The sequence below is a fragment of the Pistacia vera genome, unplaced genomic scaffold (assembly GCF_008641045.1).
Source record: "Pistacia vera cultivar Batoury unplaced genomic scaffold, PisVer_v2 Contig284, whole genome shotgun sequence".
Classification (NCBI taxonomy): Eukaryota; Viridiplantae; Streptophyta; class Magnoliopsida; order Sapindales; family Anacardiaceae; genus Pistacia; species Pistacia vera.
This window is the reverse complement of record NW_022196095.1, coordinates 1114883-1130722: the sequence shown is the minus strand read 5'-3', so window position 1 is coordinate 1130722 and position 15840 is coordinate 1114883. Positions and strand designations below refer to the sequence as shown.

The 15840-nt window shown below is 36.9% G+C and overlaps 2 protein-coding genes across 2 annotated transcripts; both read right to left on the bottom strand.

The window, feature by feature from the left end:
- Window positions 1-665: 665 nt before the first annotated feature.
- On the bottom strand, window positions 666-2244 carry LOC116134233 (pentatricopeptide repeat-containing protein At1g62930, chloroplastic-like). Its single transcript, XM_031419903.1, has 2 exons — window positions 1131-2244; window positions 666-1089 (listed from the first exon to the last, which is right to left on the bottom strand). Exons 1-2 carry the CDS (start codon window positions 1673-1675, stop codon window positions 666-668), a joined length of 969 nt encoding a protein of 322 aa, XP_031275763.1. The 5' UTR covers window positions 1676-2244.
- On the bottom strand, window positions 1688-2397 carry LOC116134232 (pentatricopeptide repeat-containing protein At1g12775, mitochondrial-like). The gene is made up of 2 exons (XM_031419902.1): window positions 2294-2397; window positions 1688-2180 (listed from the first exon to the last, which is right to left on the bottom strand). Exons 1-2 carry the CDS (start codon window positions 2395-2397, stop codon window positions 1688-1690), a joined length of 597 nt encoding a protein of 198 aa, XP_031275762.1.
- Between the last annotated feature and the right edge of the window lie 13443 nt (window positions 2398-15840).

Sequence of the window (15840 nt, the reverse complement as noted above, 5' to 3'; positions counted from 1 at the left end):
AGAAAGTTTTACCCTTCCTGCTTTATCATCAACAAATATTCAATTGATTCGTTTCATCAAAATTCGTAAAAATTCTAAAAAAGTATGAAGAATAGGAACAGCAGGCTTGTATCATCGATTTACTCGTTTGACAGTTGGTTTAAATGCTTTCTTAGCAGCATCATCCAGATCTTCTACTGTTATTGGGGTCAAACAACTTTCCTGCTAACCATTAGGGAAAATGATGTTTCTACCATAACCTTTAGTTTATGAAGTTTTACATCAGATCAAAATTCTCATTCAAAAGAGGTTTCATATCAGATCAAATTCCTCATTTACCTCAAGTATCTCTTTCCCTAGTCAACATTGGTGCCTTCAAGTCGAATTCCCTTTGGTATTTTTTAGGGCGACCTTGTGTACAAGACAAAATAAAAATAGTGCTATTAGTATAACTCCTGGAGACAATTGAAATATTCAACGCTGGCCATCACCAACAATTTTCTGTTGTTCTTTCCATTTTCACATTAGCTCTGAACATAGGCCATCTTTCCACTTATTTCTAAAGTTAGAATTTACTGAAAACGTTTGGAATAGAAAGGCGAAAATTGTAAACACTATCATAGAAGATGAGTAAATGATGGAAAGTACAAATTGTAAGAATTGGCTTATATAAAATCCAAAATAATTTAATGCACTGCTGATCCAAAATGATGGGCAGAGAATGACGGAAGCAACTTTAAGAACTCACGATAAGTTTCATACTTTACCAGTTGATCTACAATTATTGAAGCAATGGCTACATTTGGCTTCAGATTTCTCTCATTCATTTTGTGAAGAAGTTCAACCACTTTTGAAGTCTCATTATTTCGCATGAAACCACACATAAGCGTATAAAAACTGACTATATTTGGAGCACAACCGTTTTGCTCCATATCTGATAACAAATTACTTGCCATTTCTAAATTCCCTTCTTTACAAAGTCCATGCATCATAATGTTATATGTCACAACATCTGGAACAAAGCCTTTATTTTGCAATCTGTGAAATAGTTCCCAAGCAATTTTGAGTCTCCCTGTTTTGCACAACCCATCAATGAGACATTTGAAGGTTCTGATGTGAGGTTGAATGTTTCCATTTTTTAAATATGAAACAGTTCAACAGCTTCCAAAACACAACCATTTTTGCAGAACCCATCAATGAGAATATTATACGCAAATAAATTAGGTGGAACATTATTGCGTTGCAACTCACCAAATAGTTTCCTTGCATGTCCAACTTTACCAATCATAAAAAGGCCAATTAGCAAGGTGCTATAAGTAACAACCGTTAACGTAACTTCCTTTGAAATCATGTCCCTATAAAGACTCATAGCTTCATTAACTTTTTTATTCTTGCAATACCAATTGATTAGAGTATTGTAGTTAACTTCATTAGGCATGCATTCCTTCTTAAACATCGAAGCAAACAACTCATTAGCATCATCAATTTTATTTGCCAAACAAAAACCTTCCATCAAAATATTGTAGCTAAAAACATTAGGCTTACACCCCTTACTTGCCATAGAATCAAATAGCTTTCTTGCATCGTCAATTCTACCTTCCAAGCAATAACCGCTCAAAATTGCGGAATAAGTAATTGTGTTGGGATGAACACCTCTATTAATCATCAGTTGGAGCAATCTATTGGCTTCTTTCATCTTTCCATTCTTTCAAATTTCATCCATTACCACATTAAATGTCACTACATCAAGTTGTACACCTTCATCCAACATCTCCATAAACAAAGTTTTAGCCTCCTCCCCATTAGATGTATTACACAAACCATAAATTAGTGAGTTGTAAGTTACCACGTTTGGGTTAATGCCCCTACTCTTCATTTCTAAAAACAGTTTTTTTGCCTTGTCTATTAACCCATATTCGCAAAGACCATCAATAACACTACCATAACAAACAATATCAAGCTTACAAATGGAACCATATTTCCCATTCCCATCAAGGATTTCTTCAAATAACTGAAGGGCATTAGTGACATTGCCTGTTCGACAATACCCAGTAATCAAAGTCCCAAAAGTAATTACGTCAGGCGTACAACCAAAAGAACCCATTTTCCTAAGCAATTCAATCGCCTTCTTAATCTTAACCTCCATACAAAGATCATTAATGAGACAATTAAAAGTCACAGCATTTGGGTAAAAACCCCTCCTAAAAATACTCCCAAAAACAACAAACCATCATAAAGCGTACCTCTTTTGCATAAGATATTAATGATAATGTTCAAAAAAACAAAATCAGACAATAGCCCAGGTGAAACGAACCTCGTGTACAGTAAAAGGAGTTGATCGTAATGTTGTTTCTTAGCGAGTGTAGTAAAGAAAACATGGAATGATGAGATAGGCGGAGTTGGGTGCATATGAATCATGTAATCGAAGAAATAAAGAGCTTGATCAAGAGAGAAGTTACCAGATCTACAATTTACATGGAGGAAATTATGAAGTTGAGGATGGTGTTTAAAAGTAGAGGCGTGTTTAGGTGATTTTGTGAGTTGATTTTGGGAAACTGAAAATGAAGATGAAAATCTAAGTTTTAAAGCTGATTTTGAAGAAACAAGTGAAACATTTTCGACTGAATTTGAGAGGGGATTTGTGAATTGTTATATATATTAGAAGCTACCCTCCTTCATTTTTACATGCGGATATATAACTCATTTGACTATGGAAAAATTGAGGAAATTTAACTGCCCGACCTCCCAAGTTTGCACTTAAAAAAATGACCGTGAAAATATTTTACAATTTTTTTTTTTTAATTTAGAAAAACTGACGTGGCATACTTAGGATTTATTAAACATGTAAAATGGGTTAAATTAAAAAATTTTAAACATATGTGAGTAATATTATAATTAACGAAAGTTTGCTTAAAGTTTGAAAATTAAAAACGACTCCACCATTCAAAATCGCTTAATCGAGCCAAATATCCAAAAAAAGGACTGACAAACACCTTTGATTTCTCTACGATTTTTGACAATAAAAGTGTCATATTTCTGACAAATATTCAATCCTAAAGCTTTCTTACACAAAATCATGGCTGATATTCACAAAGAGGAGGAAAACCTAACCCCACTCCAACTCCTAGACTCCGATGGTGGCGACAGTTCAAAGGCTATCAAAGAAGGCACTCCGGTGGATCATCCAATGAGTCAAGTTGGTCTAAAGGCAGAGGAGACAATGGCGGCAAAAGAACAGAGAGAAGAATCAGAAAATGGTTCTGAAAAGGAGGACGCCAGCGAGAATTCAGGCGAGGAAGAGGATGCCGGTGAAGAAAGGGTACGTTTTTTACTTCTTGTTTTGAATTTGATTGATTTGTGCAAATTTGGGGGATATGTAGTTGGTTTTATTGTTATGGTGGTTGTGGCGTTTTATTGAGTAGTTGGCAAGCATTAGGGGAATGGCTTTGTTTGGGTTCTAGAGGGTGGGGGAAGGTAAGGGAGGCCATAGGGAGGTTGTTTGTGGGAAGTAGGAGGGCTGGGGATCGCAGGAGGTGGCGGAATAGGGGGTTGGAGGGCTACCCTACAGTTCCGCCACCTTCTGCCATCCCTAGCCCTCCAACCTCATGGAACCTGCCACAACAGCGTCGTAGGGCTTGCATTGGCTTCCCCGATCCTCTCGAGGCCAAAAACACCCACTCCCTGATGCCCTCGAAGCCCATATCCCCCAAATTGGTAGCCTATTGGTAGCCTATTGGTTGTTTTGGTTTTTTATTTTTTATTTTGCTGATATTTAGTTTATATCGATTGTGCAGATTTTATGAAGCGTAAATTATAAAGACTATGGGTTGGAGGTTGTAAGCGATAAGGTACTATACTTCCCCGTAAGAGTGATAGTTATGTTGAGTTGGCAAATTTTTACGAGAATAATGGAGATTTTACAGGAACAGAAGAAGGGTATGGACCGATTCAAAGAGAGTTGTTTCGGTCATTTTGTGAACATCAGAGAAAATTGGAAAAGGGCGTTATGGGGCAGGGAGTGCATTATATGTTGCTGCACTCACTTAAAAGCAAAAAAAAAAAAAAAAAAAAAAATGAAATGTGGTTCGTACTGGATGGGAAGCCACTACGTTTTGGATGATGGAATATGCCCTGATGACAGGCTTAAGATGTGGGGTATTTCCAGATGCGGAAGAGCAGCCGATAACTTGGCTAAAAATCAGCTAACCATGGACTCCCTACAAGAAAAAGACATGGCGTTAAAGCATCGCCAATTTATCGAGAAGAATAGACTGAGCACGTACAATTTGTTTGGCTTCCCATGGGCAATGTAGGTAAATATTAATACCTTTTTGTTATTTTTTTTTATTATATGTGTTTTAATTATGATATGGACTATTTTTTTACAATCTAGGCTTAGATATATGAGGTCGTCCCTGTCCTAGCTGAGGTGGGGGGGAGGATGAAGACTTCAAATGAGTGACTGCAATTTCCTATGATGTTGCAGTGGCACATCGAGAAGTGTACCCATTGGGATTAGGACAAAATAGACATAGAAATAAAAGCGGTTCGACTAAGATTAAAAGATTAATCTTTTGAACATGCACTTGCTTTTAAATGTGGCTTAAATTTGATTGATTTTTTTCTTATTGCAAGGAGTTGTTTGTCCCTTCCTCATCGCTACTAGGGGTGAAACGGGAGTATGTTACATCGTTCAAAGCACTAGACGATGCAGCAGATGAAGGGATAGACCACCTAATGCGAGACCTAGAAGGGGTCATGCATGTGAGTGCAGTTGCAGGGCCACTGCTTGAGAATGTTATTGACACCGAGGATGATGAAGCTTTAATCAGCGAGAGGGAGGGGGATGAGGAAGTTCGTATGTCTCTACCTAATTGGCAAACCAGTACAACAAGTACCACTTTGTCGAGGCATTGGGCTCGGGAGAATGAGGTAGACCTCATAAATGGTCTGTTTGAGAGTTTTACAACAGCCATTTATGAGAGGTTTGAGAAGATGGAAGAGCGGATGAAAAGGGTGGAGGAGAAAGTTGATAGGGTGGCGAAGAAGGTTAGTAGGGTGGAGGAGGAAGTTAGTGGGGTATTGAAAGTGCTTGAAGTCCAACCTGAGCATAAAAGAGAGAGCCGAAAGAGTAAGCATGTAATTTCTCCTTGCACGGTAGTAACATATGGAAAGAAGAGGGAAAAAAAAGAAAAAAATGAGGGAGTTCGTGAAAGTGGAGAAGCAAAAATAGAGGAGGGTAAGAAGGAAGACAGAGGAAGTGTGGAAGTGAAAAGAGGGTGAGGCGGGGCACGAAGGAAGTGGGGAAGTGAAAATGGAGAAGGAAGGTGGAGGAACTGGGCAAGTGAAAACAAAGTAGTTAAAGGTTGATTTGTATAGGCCAATAGATGAGGAAAATAAAAAATTCTTCTATGTCTATTACAATGATTCTAGAAGTGATGGGCATATGAAGTGCAAGACTGGGGATTATTCCTGAGAGTGGTTTGAAAAGATATTGACGATGGGCAGGTGCCTCGACGACTCGATGAGTTATTTTCCCTTATTTTTGCTTATGTATTCCATGAGGTATTTTATACTTATCATGTTGTTTTTACTTGATGTAGCACATCGATGAGGTATTAGCACTTATGAGGCTACGATAGAGCAGTAATGGTGATATTTTGTATGTGCACTATGCCATCACTGATGTGGCTTTTGGCCAAACATTAGAAGCTACATATGACACTTTAATGAAAGAGGCCATATGTAGAGGTACAACAAGGGGAGGCAAGCGGAAAAAGTTAACCACAAATGACTTCGACGGTGTCACTGACGATTTTTAGTTTGATGATAGGATGATGCAGTATGTACGAGGGGAAAGGCCTAAACAGGGCAACAGTTGCGCAAACGTTAAAAGAGTATACTGCATCATGAACATCAGGGATATGCATTGGATAATCGTTGTTGCGCTACTAGAGGAGGGCTTGCTACAGCTCCTTGACTGCAACCCAAGTATTTGTCGAGAGAGGCAGTTGAAGATGGAGTTGTAGCCACTATGTGTATTCAAGCGCCTTCCTGTCTTGACAAATGACTCAAGGTTAATTTTGTATATAACTTGCATAATACAAATTTTCTATAAGTTGATTCTAATGCTAATGTCTTCCTCCTATTATAGTGCTGATTGCGAGGCATATGCACTAAAATTTATTGAGTTCAACATGACCAACACCCCGACGGACGACTTGAATGATGAAAAATGAGCAGTTGTCGGAAGTGCTAGATTGTTGAGTGCTTCTATGGGCATATAGATCCCTTTTGACTAACCAGAACCCAATCCAAGTCATTATTGATACTGTCATCAAAAGGTATGGAAGTTGGACTTAGAATTTTGTAGTTTATATGATGATATCTTATTGGGTTGTCTTGAATAATTGGATTGTCTTGAATTGGATTAGCCGGTGTTGTTAGGTGTCAGGCTGTTGATACTTGGGCTGTGGTGTTATGTATGCTTTGTGGCCAAGGTTGGATAATGTTGGAAGGGGTGCTATAGAAGAAGACGAAGAGGCTATTGCTGTTGCTGCTGATGCTGAAGATGTGTTAGATAATTTTGGAGGATTGGGAAGTGGCTGGAGAGAATGATGAAGAGGGGGGATGGAGGCTGCTGGCCTTGCTTTTGTTTTGAGTGTATATAGGACATTTATTTGTTGTATATAATGTTGTAATTTAATGTAATTGACACATTTCAGATTTGTACAAAAGCAATTAAGTATTTCTTTCTCTCTTTTGAGTTTGAGTTTATTTAGTATTCTTGTTACATGACATTGATGTGTTGATGCAATTAGATTGTCAAATTCAGGAGAAAATATAGAATTAATATGTGTTGGTGATTTTAGTTTGTCAAAATTCAGGAGAAAAGCTGGAAAAAATAGGTACTACCCATGATTGCTTAAGTGACCAAGGATTTTCTGTACAGGATCGCTTAAGCAAGACAATAAATCGATTAAGCGATCGTGTATCTGGGCAGATCTTTATTCTGCCATGGACTTGATCGTATAAGCGATCCAAAATCGCTTAAGCGACCATGGGTAAAAGTAAAGAATCACTTAAGCGAGACCATAAATCACTTAAGTGATCGTGCATCTGGGCAGATCCTGATTCTACCTTCAATTTGATCGCTTAAGCGATACCAAATCGCTTAAGCAACCAAGGGTAAAAGCGAAGAATCACTTAAGTGAAACCATAAATTGCTTAAGTGATTGTGCCTCTGGGTAGATCTTGATTCTGCCTTGGACTTGATCGCTTAAGCAATCCAAAATTGCTTAAGCGACCAAGGGTAAAGTGAAGAATCACTTAAGTGAGACCATTAATTGCTTAAGCGATCGTGCATTTGGATAGATGTTAATTCAGCCTCGGATTTGATCGCTCAAACGATACCAAATCACTTAAGCGACCAAGGATAAAAGCGAGGAATTGCATAAGCGAGATAGTAAATCACTTAAACGATCGTGCATCTGGACAGATATTGATTCTACCTTGGACTTGATCACTTAAGCGATCCTAAATCGCTTAAGTGACCAAGGGTAAAAGCGAAAAATCGCTTAGCAATATAGTAAATTACTTAAGCAATCATGCATTTGGGCAGATCTTGATTCTGCCTTGTACGTGATCGCTAAAGCGACCGAGGGTAAAAGTGAAGTATCACTTAAGTGATCTTGATTCTGCCTTGGACATGAACGCTTAAGCGATCATTGATCGCTTAAGCGACCAAGGGTAAAAGTGAAGCATCGCTTAAGTGATCTTGATTCTTACTTGTACGTGATTGCTTAAGCGATTGTACTAGATCACTTAAGCAACTAAGGCTAAATACACAGGATCACTTAAGAGAGAAATAAAATCTCTTAAGTGATCCAGCGTATTCGAAATATGTTCATTATGCCTTGCACAAGATCGCATAAGCGATTGACATTATCGCTTAAGCGATGAAAACTTATAAACACTGGATCACTTAAGCGATGACAAGATCGCTTAAACGAATCCTTTTTTATGTTTTTTCTGGATTAGGTTGTTAACCCCATATTAAGTGACGTTAATGTGAACTTCAGATGTTCACATCACATGATTATTAACGTTAATTTTAAGCGACATTGGTTAGTAACACTTATTAAGGCCAATTAAGAAGGATTATTTGCAACCTAATTCCATTAACATATATTAAGTTTACAACAGTATGATATATGAATGAATGTCATAGTGCACTAGCGTGACACGTTAGTAGAAACATACCTGATTTTATAAATATGGATGATGTATTTGAAAATGATTAGATTGAAATAAGCTTCAATTTTGACTGTATGATTACTTTAGTGGACTATGATCTGTCTTGTGTCAATTGATTTGATTATTTATATCACTTAATCAATCGTAATCTGCATCAGTATATGCTTCTAATGTCAGCTCAGCTCCTTTCTTGAACATAATTCCTTTTCTGCTTTTAGGTAATGTAAAATCCTGTGTACAGCCTGCAAATGAACTTCTTGGGGTTGTGCATGAATTGACTCACAATGCTGACCGCATATGCTATGTCTGGCCGTGTATGCGACATCAATCTTCCAACCAATTGAAGATAAATACCCTTGTCCACTGTAGCATCCTCACTAGCTTCTCCAAGCTTATGGTTCGGATCAATCGGTGTATCAGCTGGCGTCGTCTTACTCTTTCTTGCAATAAGTCGAGTATATACTTCTGTTGAGAAACAAAAATCCCTTTACTGGAGCGAGCCACTTCAATCCCCAAAAAAGACTTCCGTTTTCCCAGCTCCTTTATGTCAAATTCTGTTTTTAGGTACTGCCTCAAAGCTTTCCTTTCCTCAAGGTCATTTCCAGTCACTATTATATATTTTAAGTAAATTAATTCTTTTACGTTTGTATGTAAACATGGTTAAATAAACATTGAAAAGAAATATTATAGTATAGAATGATTTTATATAATACAAATTTTAATGTTTTTAAAGTATCAAAGTAAATTACCCTTAATCGCTTAAGCGATATATGGTTTTGCTTAAGCGAGCCTGTCTATTTAGCCTTGGTCGCTTAAGCGATATATGGTTTCGCTTAAGTGATACCGTCTATTTAGCCTTGGTTGCTTAAGCGATAATAAATCGCTTACGCGATCTTGTCAAAGGCAGAATAAAGGTTATCCGACTATATTGTATCGCTTAAGTGATCTTAGGTCTCTTTTAAGTGATCCAGTATGTTCAGCCTTAGTCGCTTAAGCGATCACATACAAGCGAGGATCAAGATCACTTAAGCGATGCTTCACTTTTACCCTTGGTCACTTAGGCGATCATGTCCAAGGTAGAATCAAGTCACCCTAAGTGCACGATCACTTAAACGATTTAAGGTCTCGCTTAAGTGATTCTTCACTTTTACCCTTTGTCGCTTAAGCGATCTACAATCGCTTTAACGATCATGTCCAAGGTAGAATCAAGGTCACTTAAGTGATTCTTCACTTTTGGCCTTGGTCGCTTAAGTGATTCATGATCGCTTAAGCGACCAAAGCCATTTTGCTTCTTATCTCGCCGATCTTTTGATATTGTGCACGTTTGAATGAGAAATTATATTCCGTATTGTGGGTGAGCTCTATATTCAATCATAACCATCCATATTTGTGAAATGAGGTACATTTCTACTAACATGCCTGTAATGACTGCTTTATCTAGGGTACTCATAGAAATATATCAAGTAGAATACATGGATATTAGCAAAAGTAAATGGGCCCAAAATTTTATTTTATTACATATAAACATTCTTTATACAAAATAAACTATCATTTACAAAATGATATTAAAATAGCGGACAGTGTAGCTATTGCTCCTCGCTTGTCGACGCCCATCCAATTGCATTCTCACCTAGATCCTGCATCCACAAAGAAAACAACGGTGTGAGCACAAAATAATGCTTAGTAAGTAAATCCTCTACGACTGTCCCCGTAACTTCTTGTTCTTAATTCTTTCCTTACACTTTTTCTCATCTCATTTATTTTCTCTTTCACACAGTTCTCTTACTTAATTTCTGCTATACGTCACAGCCTCATCTTACCGGAGGCACGGCCGGGTGGAGTTCACACAGCACCAACCCACTCTTTGTGACTTCCGGATGGAGATCACAAAGCTAACCCGCTTTTCATAACTTTCGGGTGGAGATCACAAAGCACCAACCCATTTGAGTATCTACCGGGTGGAGATCACAAAGCACAGACCCGTGTTTAGTATTTTTCTCATTCTCTCTACTCTTAGAGTGGTTCATACACATAGTTCTCTACTCTTTCTCAAGCCACTTCTCAATGCACAATTAATCTTCTCCCCTAATGCAATGCACTCATGAAATGCCAACATGCAATGTTGCAAGAATTAAGGTTTACTACTCATGATTCTCTTAGGCATTTCATCAAACAACTAATGTGCATACATAAACTCTACTATATTTATGGTTCTATTCCTCTCTTGAACCATCCAAAATGGGAGAAAACTCCCTCACCAAGCTATATTCCTGTCACAACATAACACTTCCAAAAGGATTTCTCAATCTCCTCCAATTTCATCTCAACTACATTCTCATCACACATCACACTTCTCATGATTGAAGTGTATTTACCAACCACAAAACAATTAGTCATCTCCATCTCAATTCTCAATCACATATCAGCTATCATACACACACAATTCCTACTAAATCTCTACTAAATCTCTACTCAAACAAAAGAGCTCTCAAATATCAACTTGGATTGGGATTTACTTACTTGCAATGGAGAGATCACACTTGCACTTTCCCTTCCTTTAAAATACTTGTCTCTTCTCTACGTCTTCACACAATAAAACCATAAGTCTTCAATGTACAAATATATGCAAAACTTCACATCTAAGCAAGAATCCTTACCTTAGGATGCCTTAGATTGATTTTCTACCAAGATCCAACTAAAAACCCTCAAAGATCCTTAAAATATGGAAGGAAGAATTGAGAGGAAATGGTGAAAGAGTATGGCGGTGGAAGAAGAATGAATGAACGGTTTACTAAGCTTCAACCTTTTTGAGCTCAAAATATATTCATTCATTCCCATATTGACCTTGCTCCTTCTTCAAAATTTCATCTTTGTCCTTTCAATCATTACAATCACACCCCCACTCTAACATACTCTCCATAAAATTCTCTTACCTTTTACTCCCCACTTTTCCTGCTAACTAAGGGTAGAAAGGTCATTTTGCCCCTATGGAAGAATTCTCTAGAAACCTCAATACACATTTTATTCGGCTCTTCGCCGCAGTAAAGATTCTTTTTTCGCCCCAGCGAAAAATTACAGAACCTACCTTTTTGGTTGCAGAACCTCGTCGCCGTGGCAAAGATTATTCTTTGCCCCGGCGAAGTCTGTAACACCAAGATTTCGCCAAGTCTTTACAATTTCAGGGCAACCACTCAACCAAACCCATACATCCATTCAACCAAAGGCCAACCAAACAATATGAACAATATACCTACGCAAATAAGAGCAAAACAATAAACATTAGCTACGTACTTCAAGTGGAGCGTTACAATGCCACACTTGTGACTATTTCTGTAAATTGATTGATTGTCTTGATATGACAATTATGTTGATAATATTTATTTTGTTTATCTTACTTCTTTGGGTAGCAATCAGTGTCGTACAAAGGTAATATGTGAAATTTTACTTAAACCCTTTTTTAAAATGGATGAAAATGAAAAATAATTAATTTGATTTAATATGTTATAAAGGATGATTTATTCAAGGTAACAATTAAATTTAAAACATAAAAATTGAAAATGGTTGGCCTTGGAAACTCTCTCGATTTCATCCTTCTTCTTGATGACTTAGCTAGAAATACAAGAATATAAAATCAGTTTAATGCACCACAAAAGAGAAACATAATAACTTTATAAGATCACTTAAGTGATCTTCAGTCGCTTAAGCAGTCTGCTTGTCAGATCTTCATATAAGAAAAGATCGTTTAAGCGACCTTACGTCGCTTAAGCAATCTGGTGGTCACCAGATCTGATTTGAGTAGTAGATCACTTAAGCGATCTAGTGTTTAGATCTGATATGAGCAGCAGATCGTTTAAGTGATCTTAGGTTTCTTAAGCGATCTGATGTTTAGATCTGCAGATAAGAGCAGATTGCTTAAGCGATCGGCTGTTACCTACATATCTGAACATCAAATTGCTTAAGCAACCTAAGATCGCTTAAATGATCTGTTGTTTTGATCTACAGATAATAGTCGATTAGTTAAGCGATCCGATCTTATCTATAGATTGCTTGCTTTCTTGTTACTTATCAATTCGAACTTAAGTTTCTAGGTCTGCATATGATCGATTTTGGCAATTGCTTCTCCTGTGGCCAGGTTGCTTGCAAATTGAGTACTTATTCATCATCTGGATCCTCTGGGGAACCACATAGGCTGATGGAATATGCTTAACTCTTTTTCTCTCCTTTTCTGTCTTCTTAAATGGCGGACGGATGATAATGTGAACCAACTCTGGCGGCAACACTCACTGCTCCTCTAGAGGAACTGGATATATCATTTCCGAATAAGTTGGCATGTAGTGATTTTCCATATAGAGAGCAAAGTTCAATGTAACTTCTTGAACCAAAATCCGGCTTCCGTTGGTGTTTTAGTGTTGCTAGTGCATGAGGACAAGGTAAATGTTGAATGTCAAGCACTTTACAACTGCAAGTTTTACTAAGAAGGTTAACTAGGGCATCTGAACCATATCCGCGGATAGTGAACTCTTGAGCATTTACTTAAACCCTTTTTAAAACGGATGAAAATGAAAAATAATTAATTTGATTTAATACATTATAAAGTATAATTTATTCAAGGTAACAATTAAATTTAAAACATAAAAAATTGAAAACAACCACTTTTCAATGGTTGGCCTTGGCAACTCTCTTGATTTCATCTTTCTTCTTGATGACTTAGCTGGAAATACAGGGACATAAAATTAGTTTAATGCACCACAAAAGAGAAACATAGTAACTTCATTAGATCGCTTAAGCGATCTGCTTGTCAGATCTTCATATAAGAAAAGATTGTTTAAGCGAACTTTTGTCGCTTAAGCAATCTAGTGGTCACTAGATCTTATCTAAGCAGCAGATCGTTTAAGTAATTTTAGGCCGCTTAGCGATCTGATGTTCAGATCTACAGATAACAGTAGATTGCTTAAGCAACCAAGGATCGTTTAAGCGATCGGCTATTATCTACAGATCCGAACATCAGATCACTTAAGCAACCTAAGATCGCTTAAATGATCTGCTGTTCAGATTTGCAGATAATAGCTGATCGCTTAAGCGATCCAATCTTATCTGTAGATTGCTTGCTTTCTTGCTACTGATCAATTCGAACCTAATTTTCTGGATCCGCATGTGATAGATTCTGGCAACTGCTTCTCTTATGGCCAGGTTGCTTGCAAATTGAGGACTTATTCATTCTCCGGGGAACCTCAAAGGCTGATCGAATATGCTTAACTTTTTTCTCCCCTTTTCTGTCTTCTTGAATGGCGGATGGATGATAATGTGAACCAACTCTGGCAGCACCACCCACTGCTCTTTTGGAGAAACTAGATATATCATTTCTGAATAAGCTAGCATGTAGTGATTAGCCATATAGAGAGCAAAGTTCCATGTAACTTCTTAAACCAAAATCTGGCTTCTGTTGGTGTTTCAGTGCTGCTGGTGCATGAGAACAAGGTAAAAGTGCAATGTCAAGCACTTTACAACTGCAAGTTTTACTAAGAAGGTTAACTAGGGCATCCGGACCATAGCTGCAGACGATAAACTCTTGAGCAATAAGAGGATAGGCAAACAATACAGTTGACAGTTCCATACGTTCCTGCAATAATTTTTCAGCTGACGGAACAAGGGTTGTGGTAAAATTATCTGACTCCGTACGACGCTCATGGAACCACCATAACAATGTCTTCTGGATTGCATCAAAAAAGGCAACTATTGGAAACTCTCTCTCTATTGACAACTTTGAATTTATGGACTCGGCTATGTCCATGGTCATGACATCAAACTTTCTTCTAAGAAAGTAATCTCAACTCCATCACTCGAAACCAACATCATGCTCAAGATACTTAGCAATTCTATTATCCTTGATTCAGATTTGCCGGAAGTACTCCTCAAACTCATCAACTTGACAAGCTTTTGCTATCATGTAGTATGTCTGAAGGAGGCCAGCACACTTCAACTTTTGTTTCATGTTCTCACCAAGATGCTATACACCAGACTTATAGTAGATCGCTTAAGCGATTTTCTGCCATTTACGTGAGCAGATTGCTTAAGCGATCTTCTACCATTTACTTGATCGCTTAAGCGATCTACTACCATATACCAAACTTATAGCAGATCGCTTAAGCGATCTTTTGCCATATACCTAATCGCTTAAGTGATCTACGATCTGCTACATTATATCAGACATACCAGATCGCGTAAGGGATACACTAGATCGCTTAAGCGATCCATCATATCCAGAACACATTTTCAGCCATCTCCACCTATAATCGATGCTACCACCCCTAGTTACCCACAATGCAAGAAAATATTCAACAAATTTCACTTCTTTCAACTTGTATTACATCAAACACAACCCAACAACCTAAACAACTAAATCAAAATCATAAGCCAAACCCAATCCATCATTAAATCTTTGTAAATCAAAATATAAAATGGAAATGGGAGATACTCATACCTCGACGAAATGTCAGGAGGAGGAGGAGGAGGAGGAGGATCTATGGCAGAGAAGATGTTAATAGCGGAGGAAGAAGATAATGTTATTGGCAAGAAGAAGAAGATGTATAGGAAGGAGGAAGAAGAGGATATAGAGGAAGAAGAAGATGCGGAGGAAGAAGAAGTTGTAGAGGAAGAAGAAGATATAGACGAAGCTTAGAATAAACAACAACCAAGGGAGGGATGCGTTAATGGCGGGAGGAAGAAGAAGAAGATGTTATGTTTGGGTTTGTTTGCAAGAATTTCAAGTTTTTGGGGATATATTATAATTTTTAAAAGATTACACAATACTTCATTAATCCTATTTAAGCCATGATTAGTGTTTAATTGTCATTAGTTTGTCTTAATAAAAAATAAGGCCATTTAGTAAAACTAAAAAACTACATGGCCTTTTAGTTAAATTCAAAGCCAATATGACCTTTTAATCATTTGTCTCGGAAAAATTAATATATTAAATAACTATTAAATTATAATATTCAAAATTAGTTATTAAATAGGTAAACAAATAAATATATTAGATAACTAGATCTAACTATAGAATGATGTTTTCTCACAAAAGTTCTACAAGTTTTAAAACTTTGAAAATAGGGAGAAGGACATTTTCCCACCCAAGGTTTGCCGAAATGACACTCTCCCACCCTTCAAGTTTCAAAATGACACTTTCCCATCCTTCGTTAGGTTCTGTTATGTTTTCCGTTAATATTTTACTGAAAAGACAAAAATACCCTTAAATATTTGACTTTATAAAATTTTTATTATTTGTTATTTAGCCAAAAAGTTGAATATTAAAAAGTCAAAAAAAAAAAAAAATAGTTAGTCCCCAGCTAATATTTATAAAAAGTTAGGAATAATGCTATGCAATTTTTTAAAGTTAAATGACCTTAATATTTATTTATTTATTTATAATGTCACTAAAATCCCATCACTATTATTCAATAATCTACTAAATTTATAATGTTTTTCATTTTTACTAATTAACATAGAAAATCAATATTCCTAATTAATTAAATAAACAAAGGAAAAACAAAAATATTTCTTTACACTTGAACTAATAAATAATTGAGTAAAGACTTTGATTTAACTAAA

What these genes read in the sequence shown, in the direction of transcription:
- LOC116134233 (XM_031419903.1), bottom strand. Translation starts at nt 1,675, where the DNA reads ATGAAAGAAGCCAATAGATTGCTCCAACTGATGATTAATAGAGGTGTT. An exon ending in GTTTTGGAAGCTGTTGAACT is followed by an intron (nt 1,090 to 1,130) that starts GTTTCATATTTA and finishes ACCTCACATCAG; the next exon opens with AACCTTCAAATGTCTCATTG.
- LOC116134232 (XM_031419902.1), bottom strand. Translation starts at nt 2,397, where the DNA reads ATGATTCATATGCACCCAACTCCGCCTATCTCATCATTCCATGTTTTC. An exon ending in CTCCTTTTACTGTACACGAG is followed by an intron (nt 2,181 to 2,293) that starts GTTCGTTTCACC and finishes GAGTATTTTTAG; the next exon opens with GAGGGGTTTTTACCCAAATG.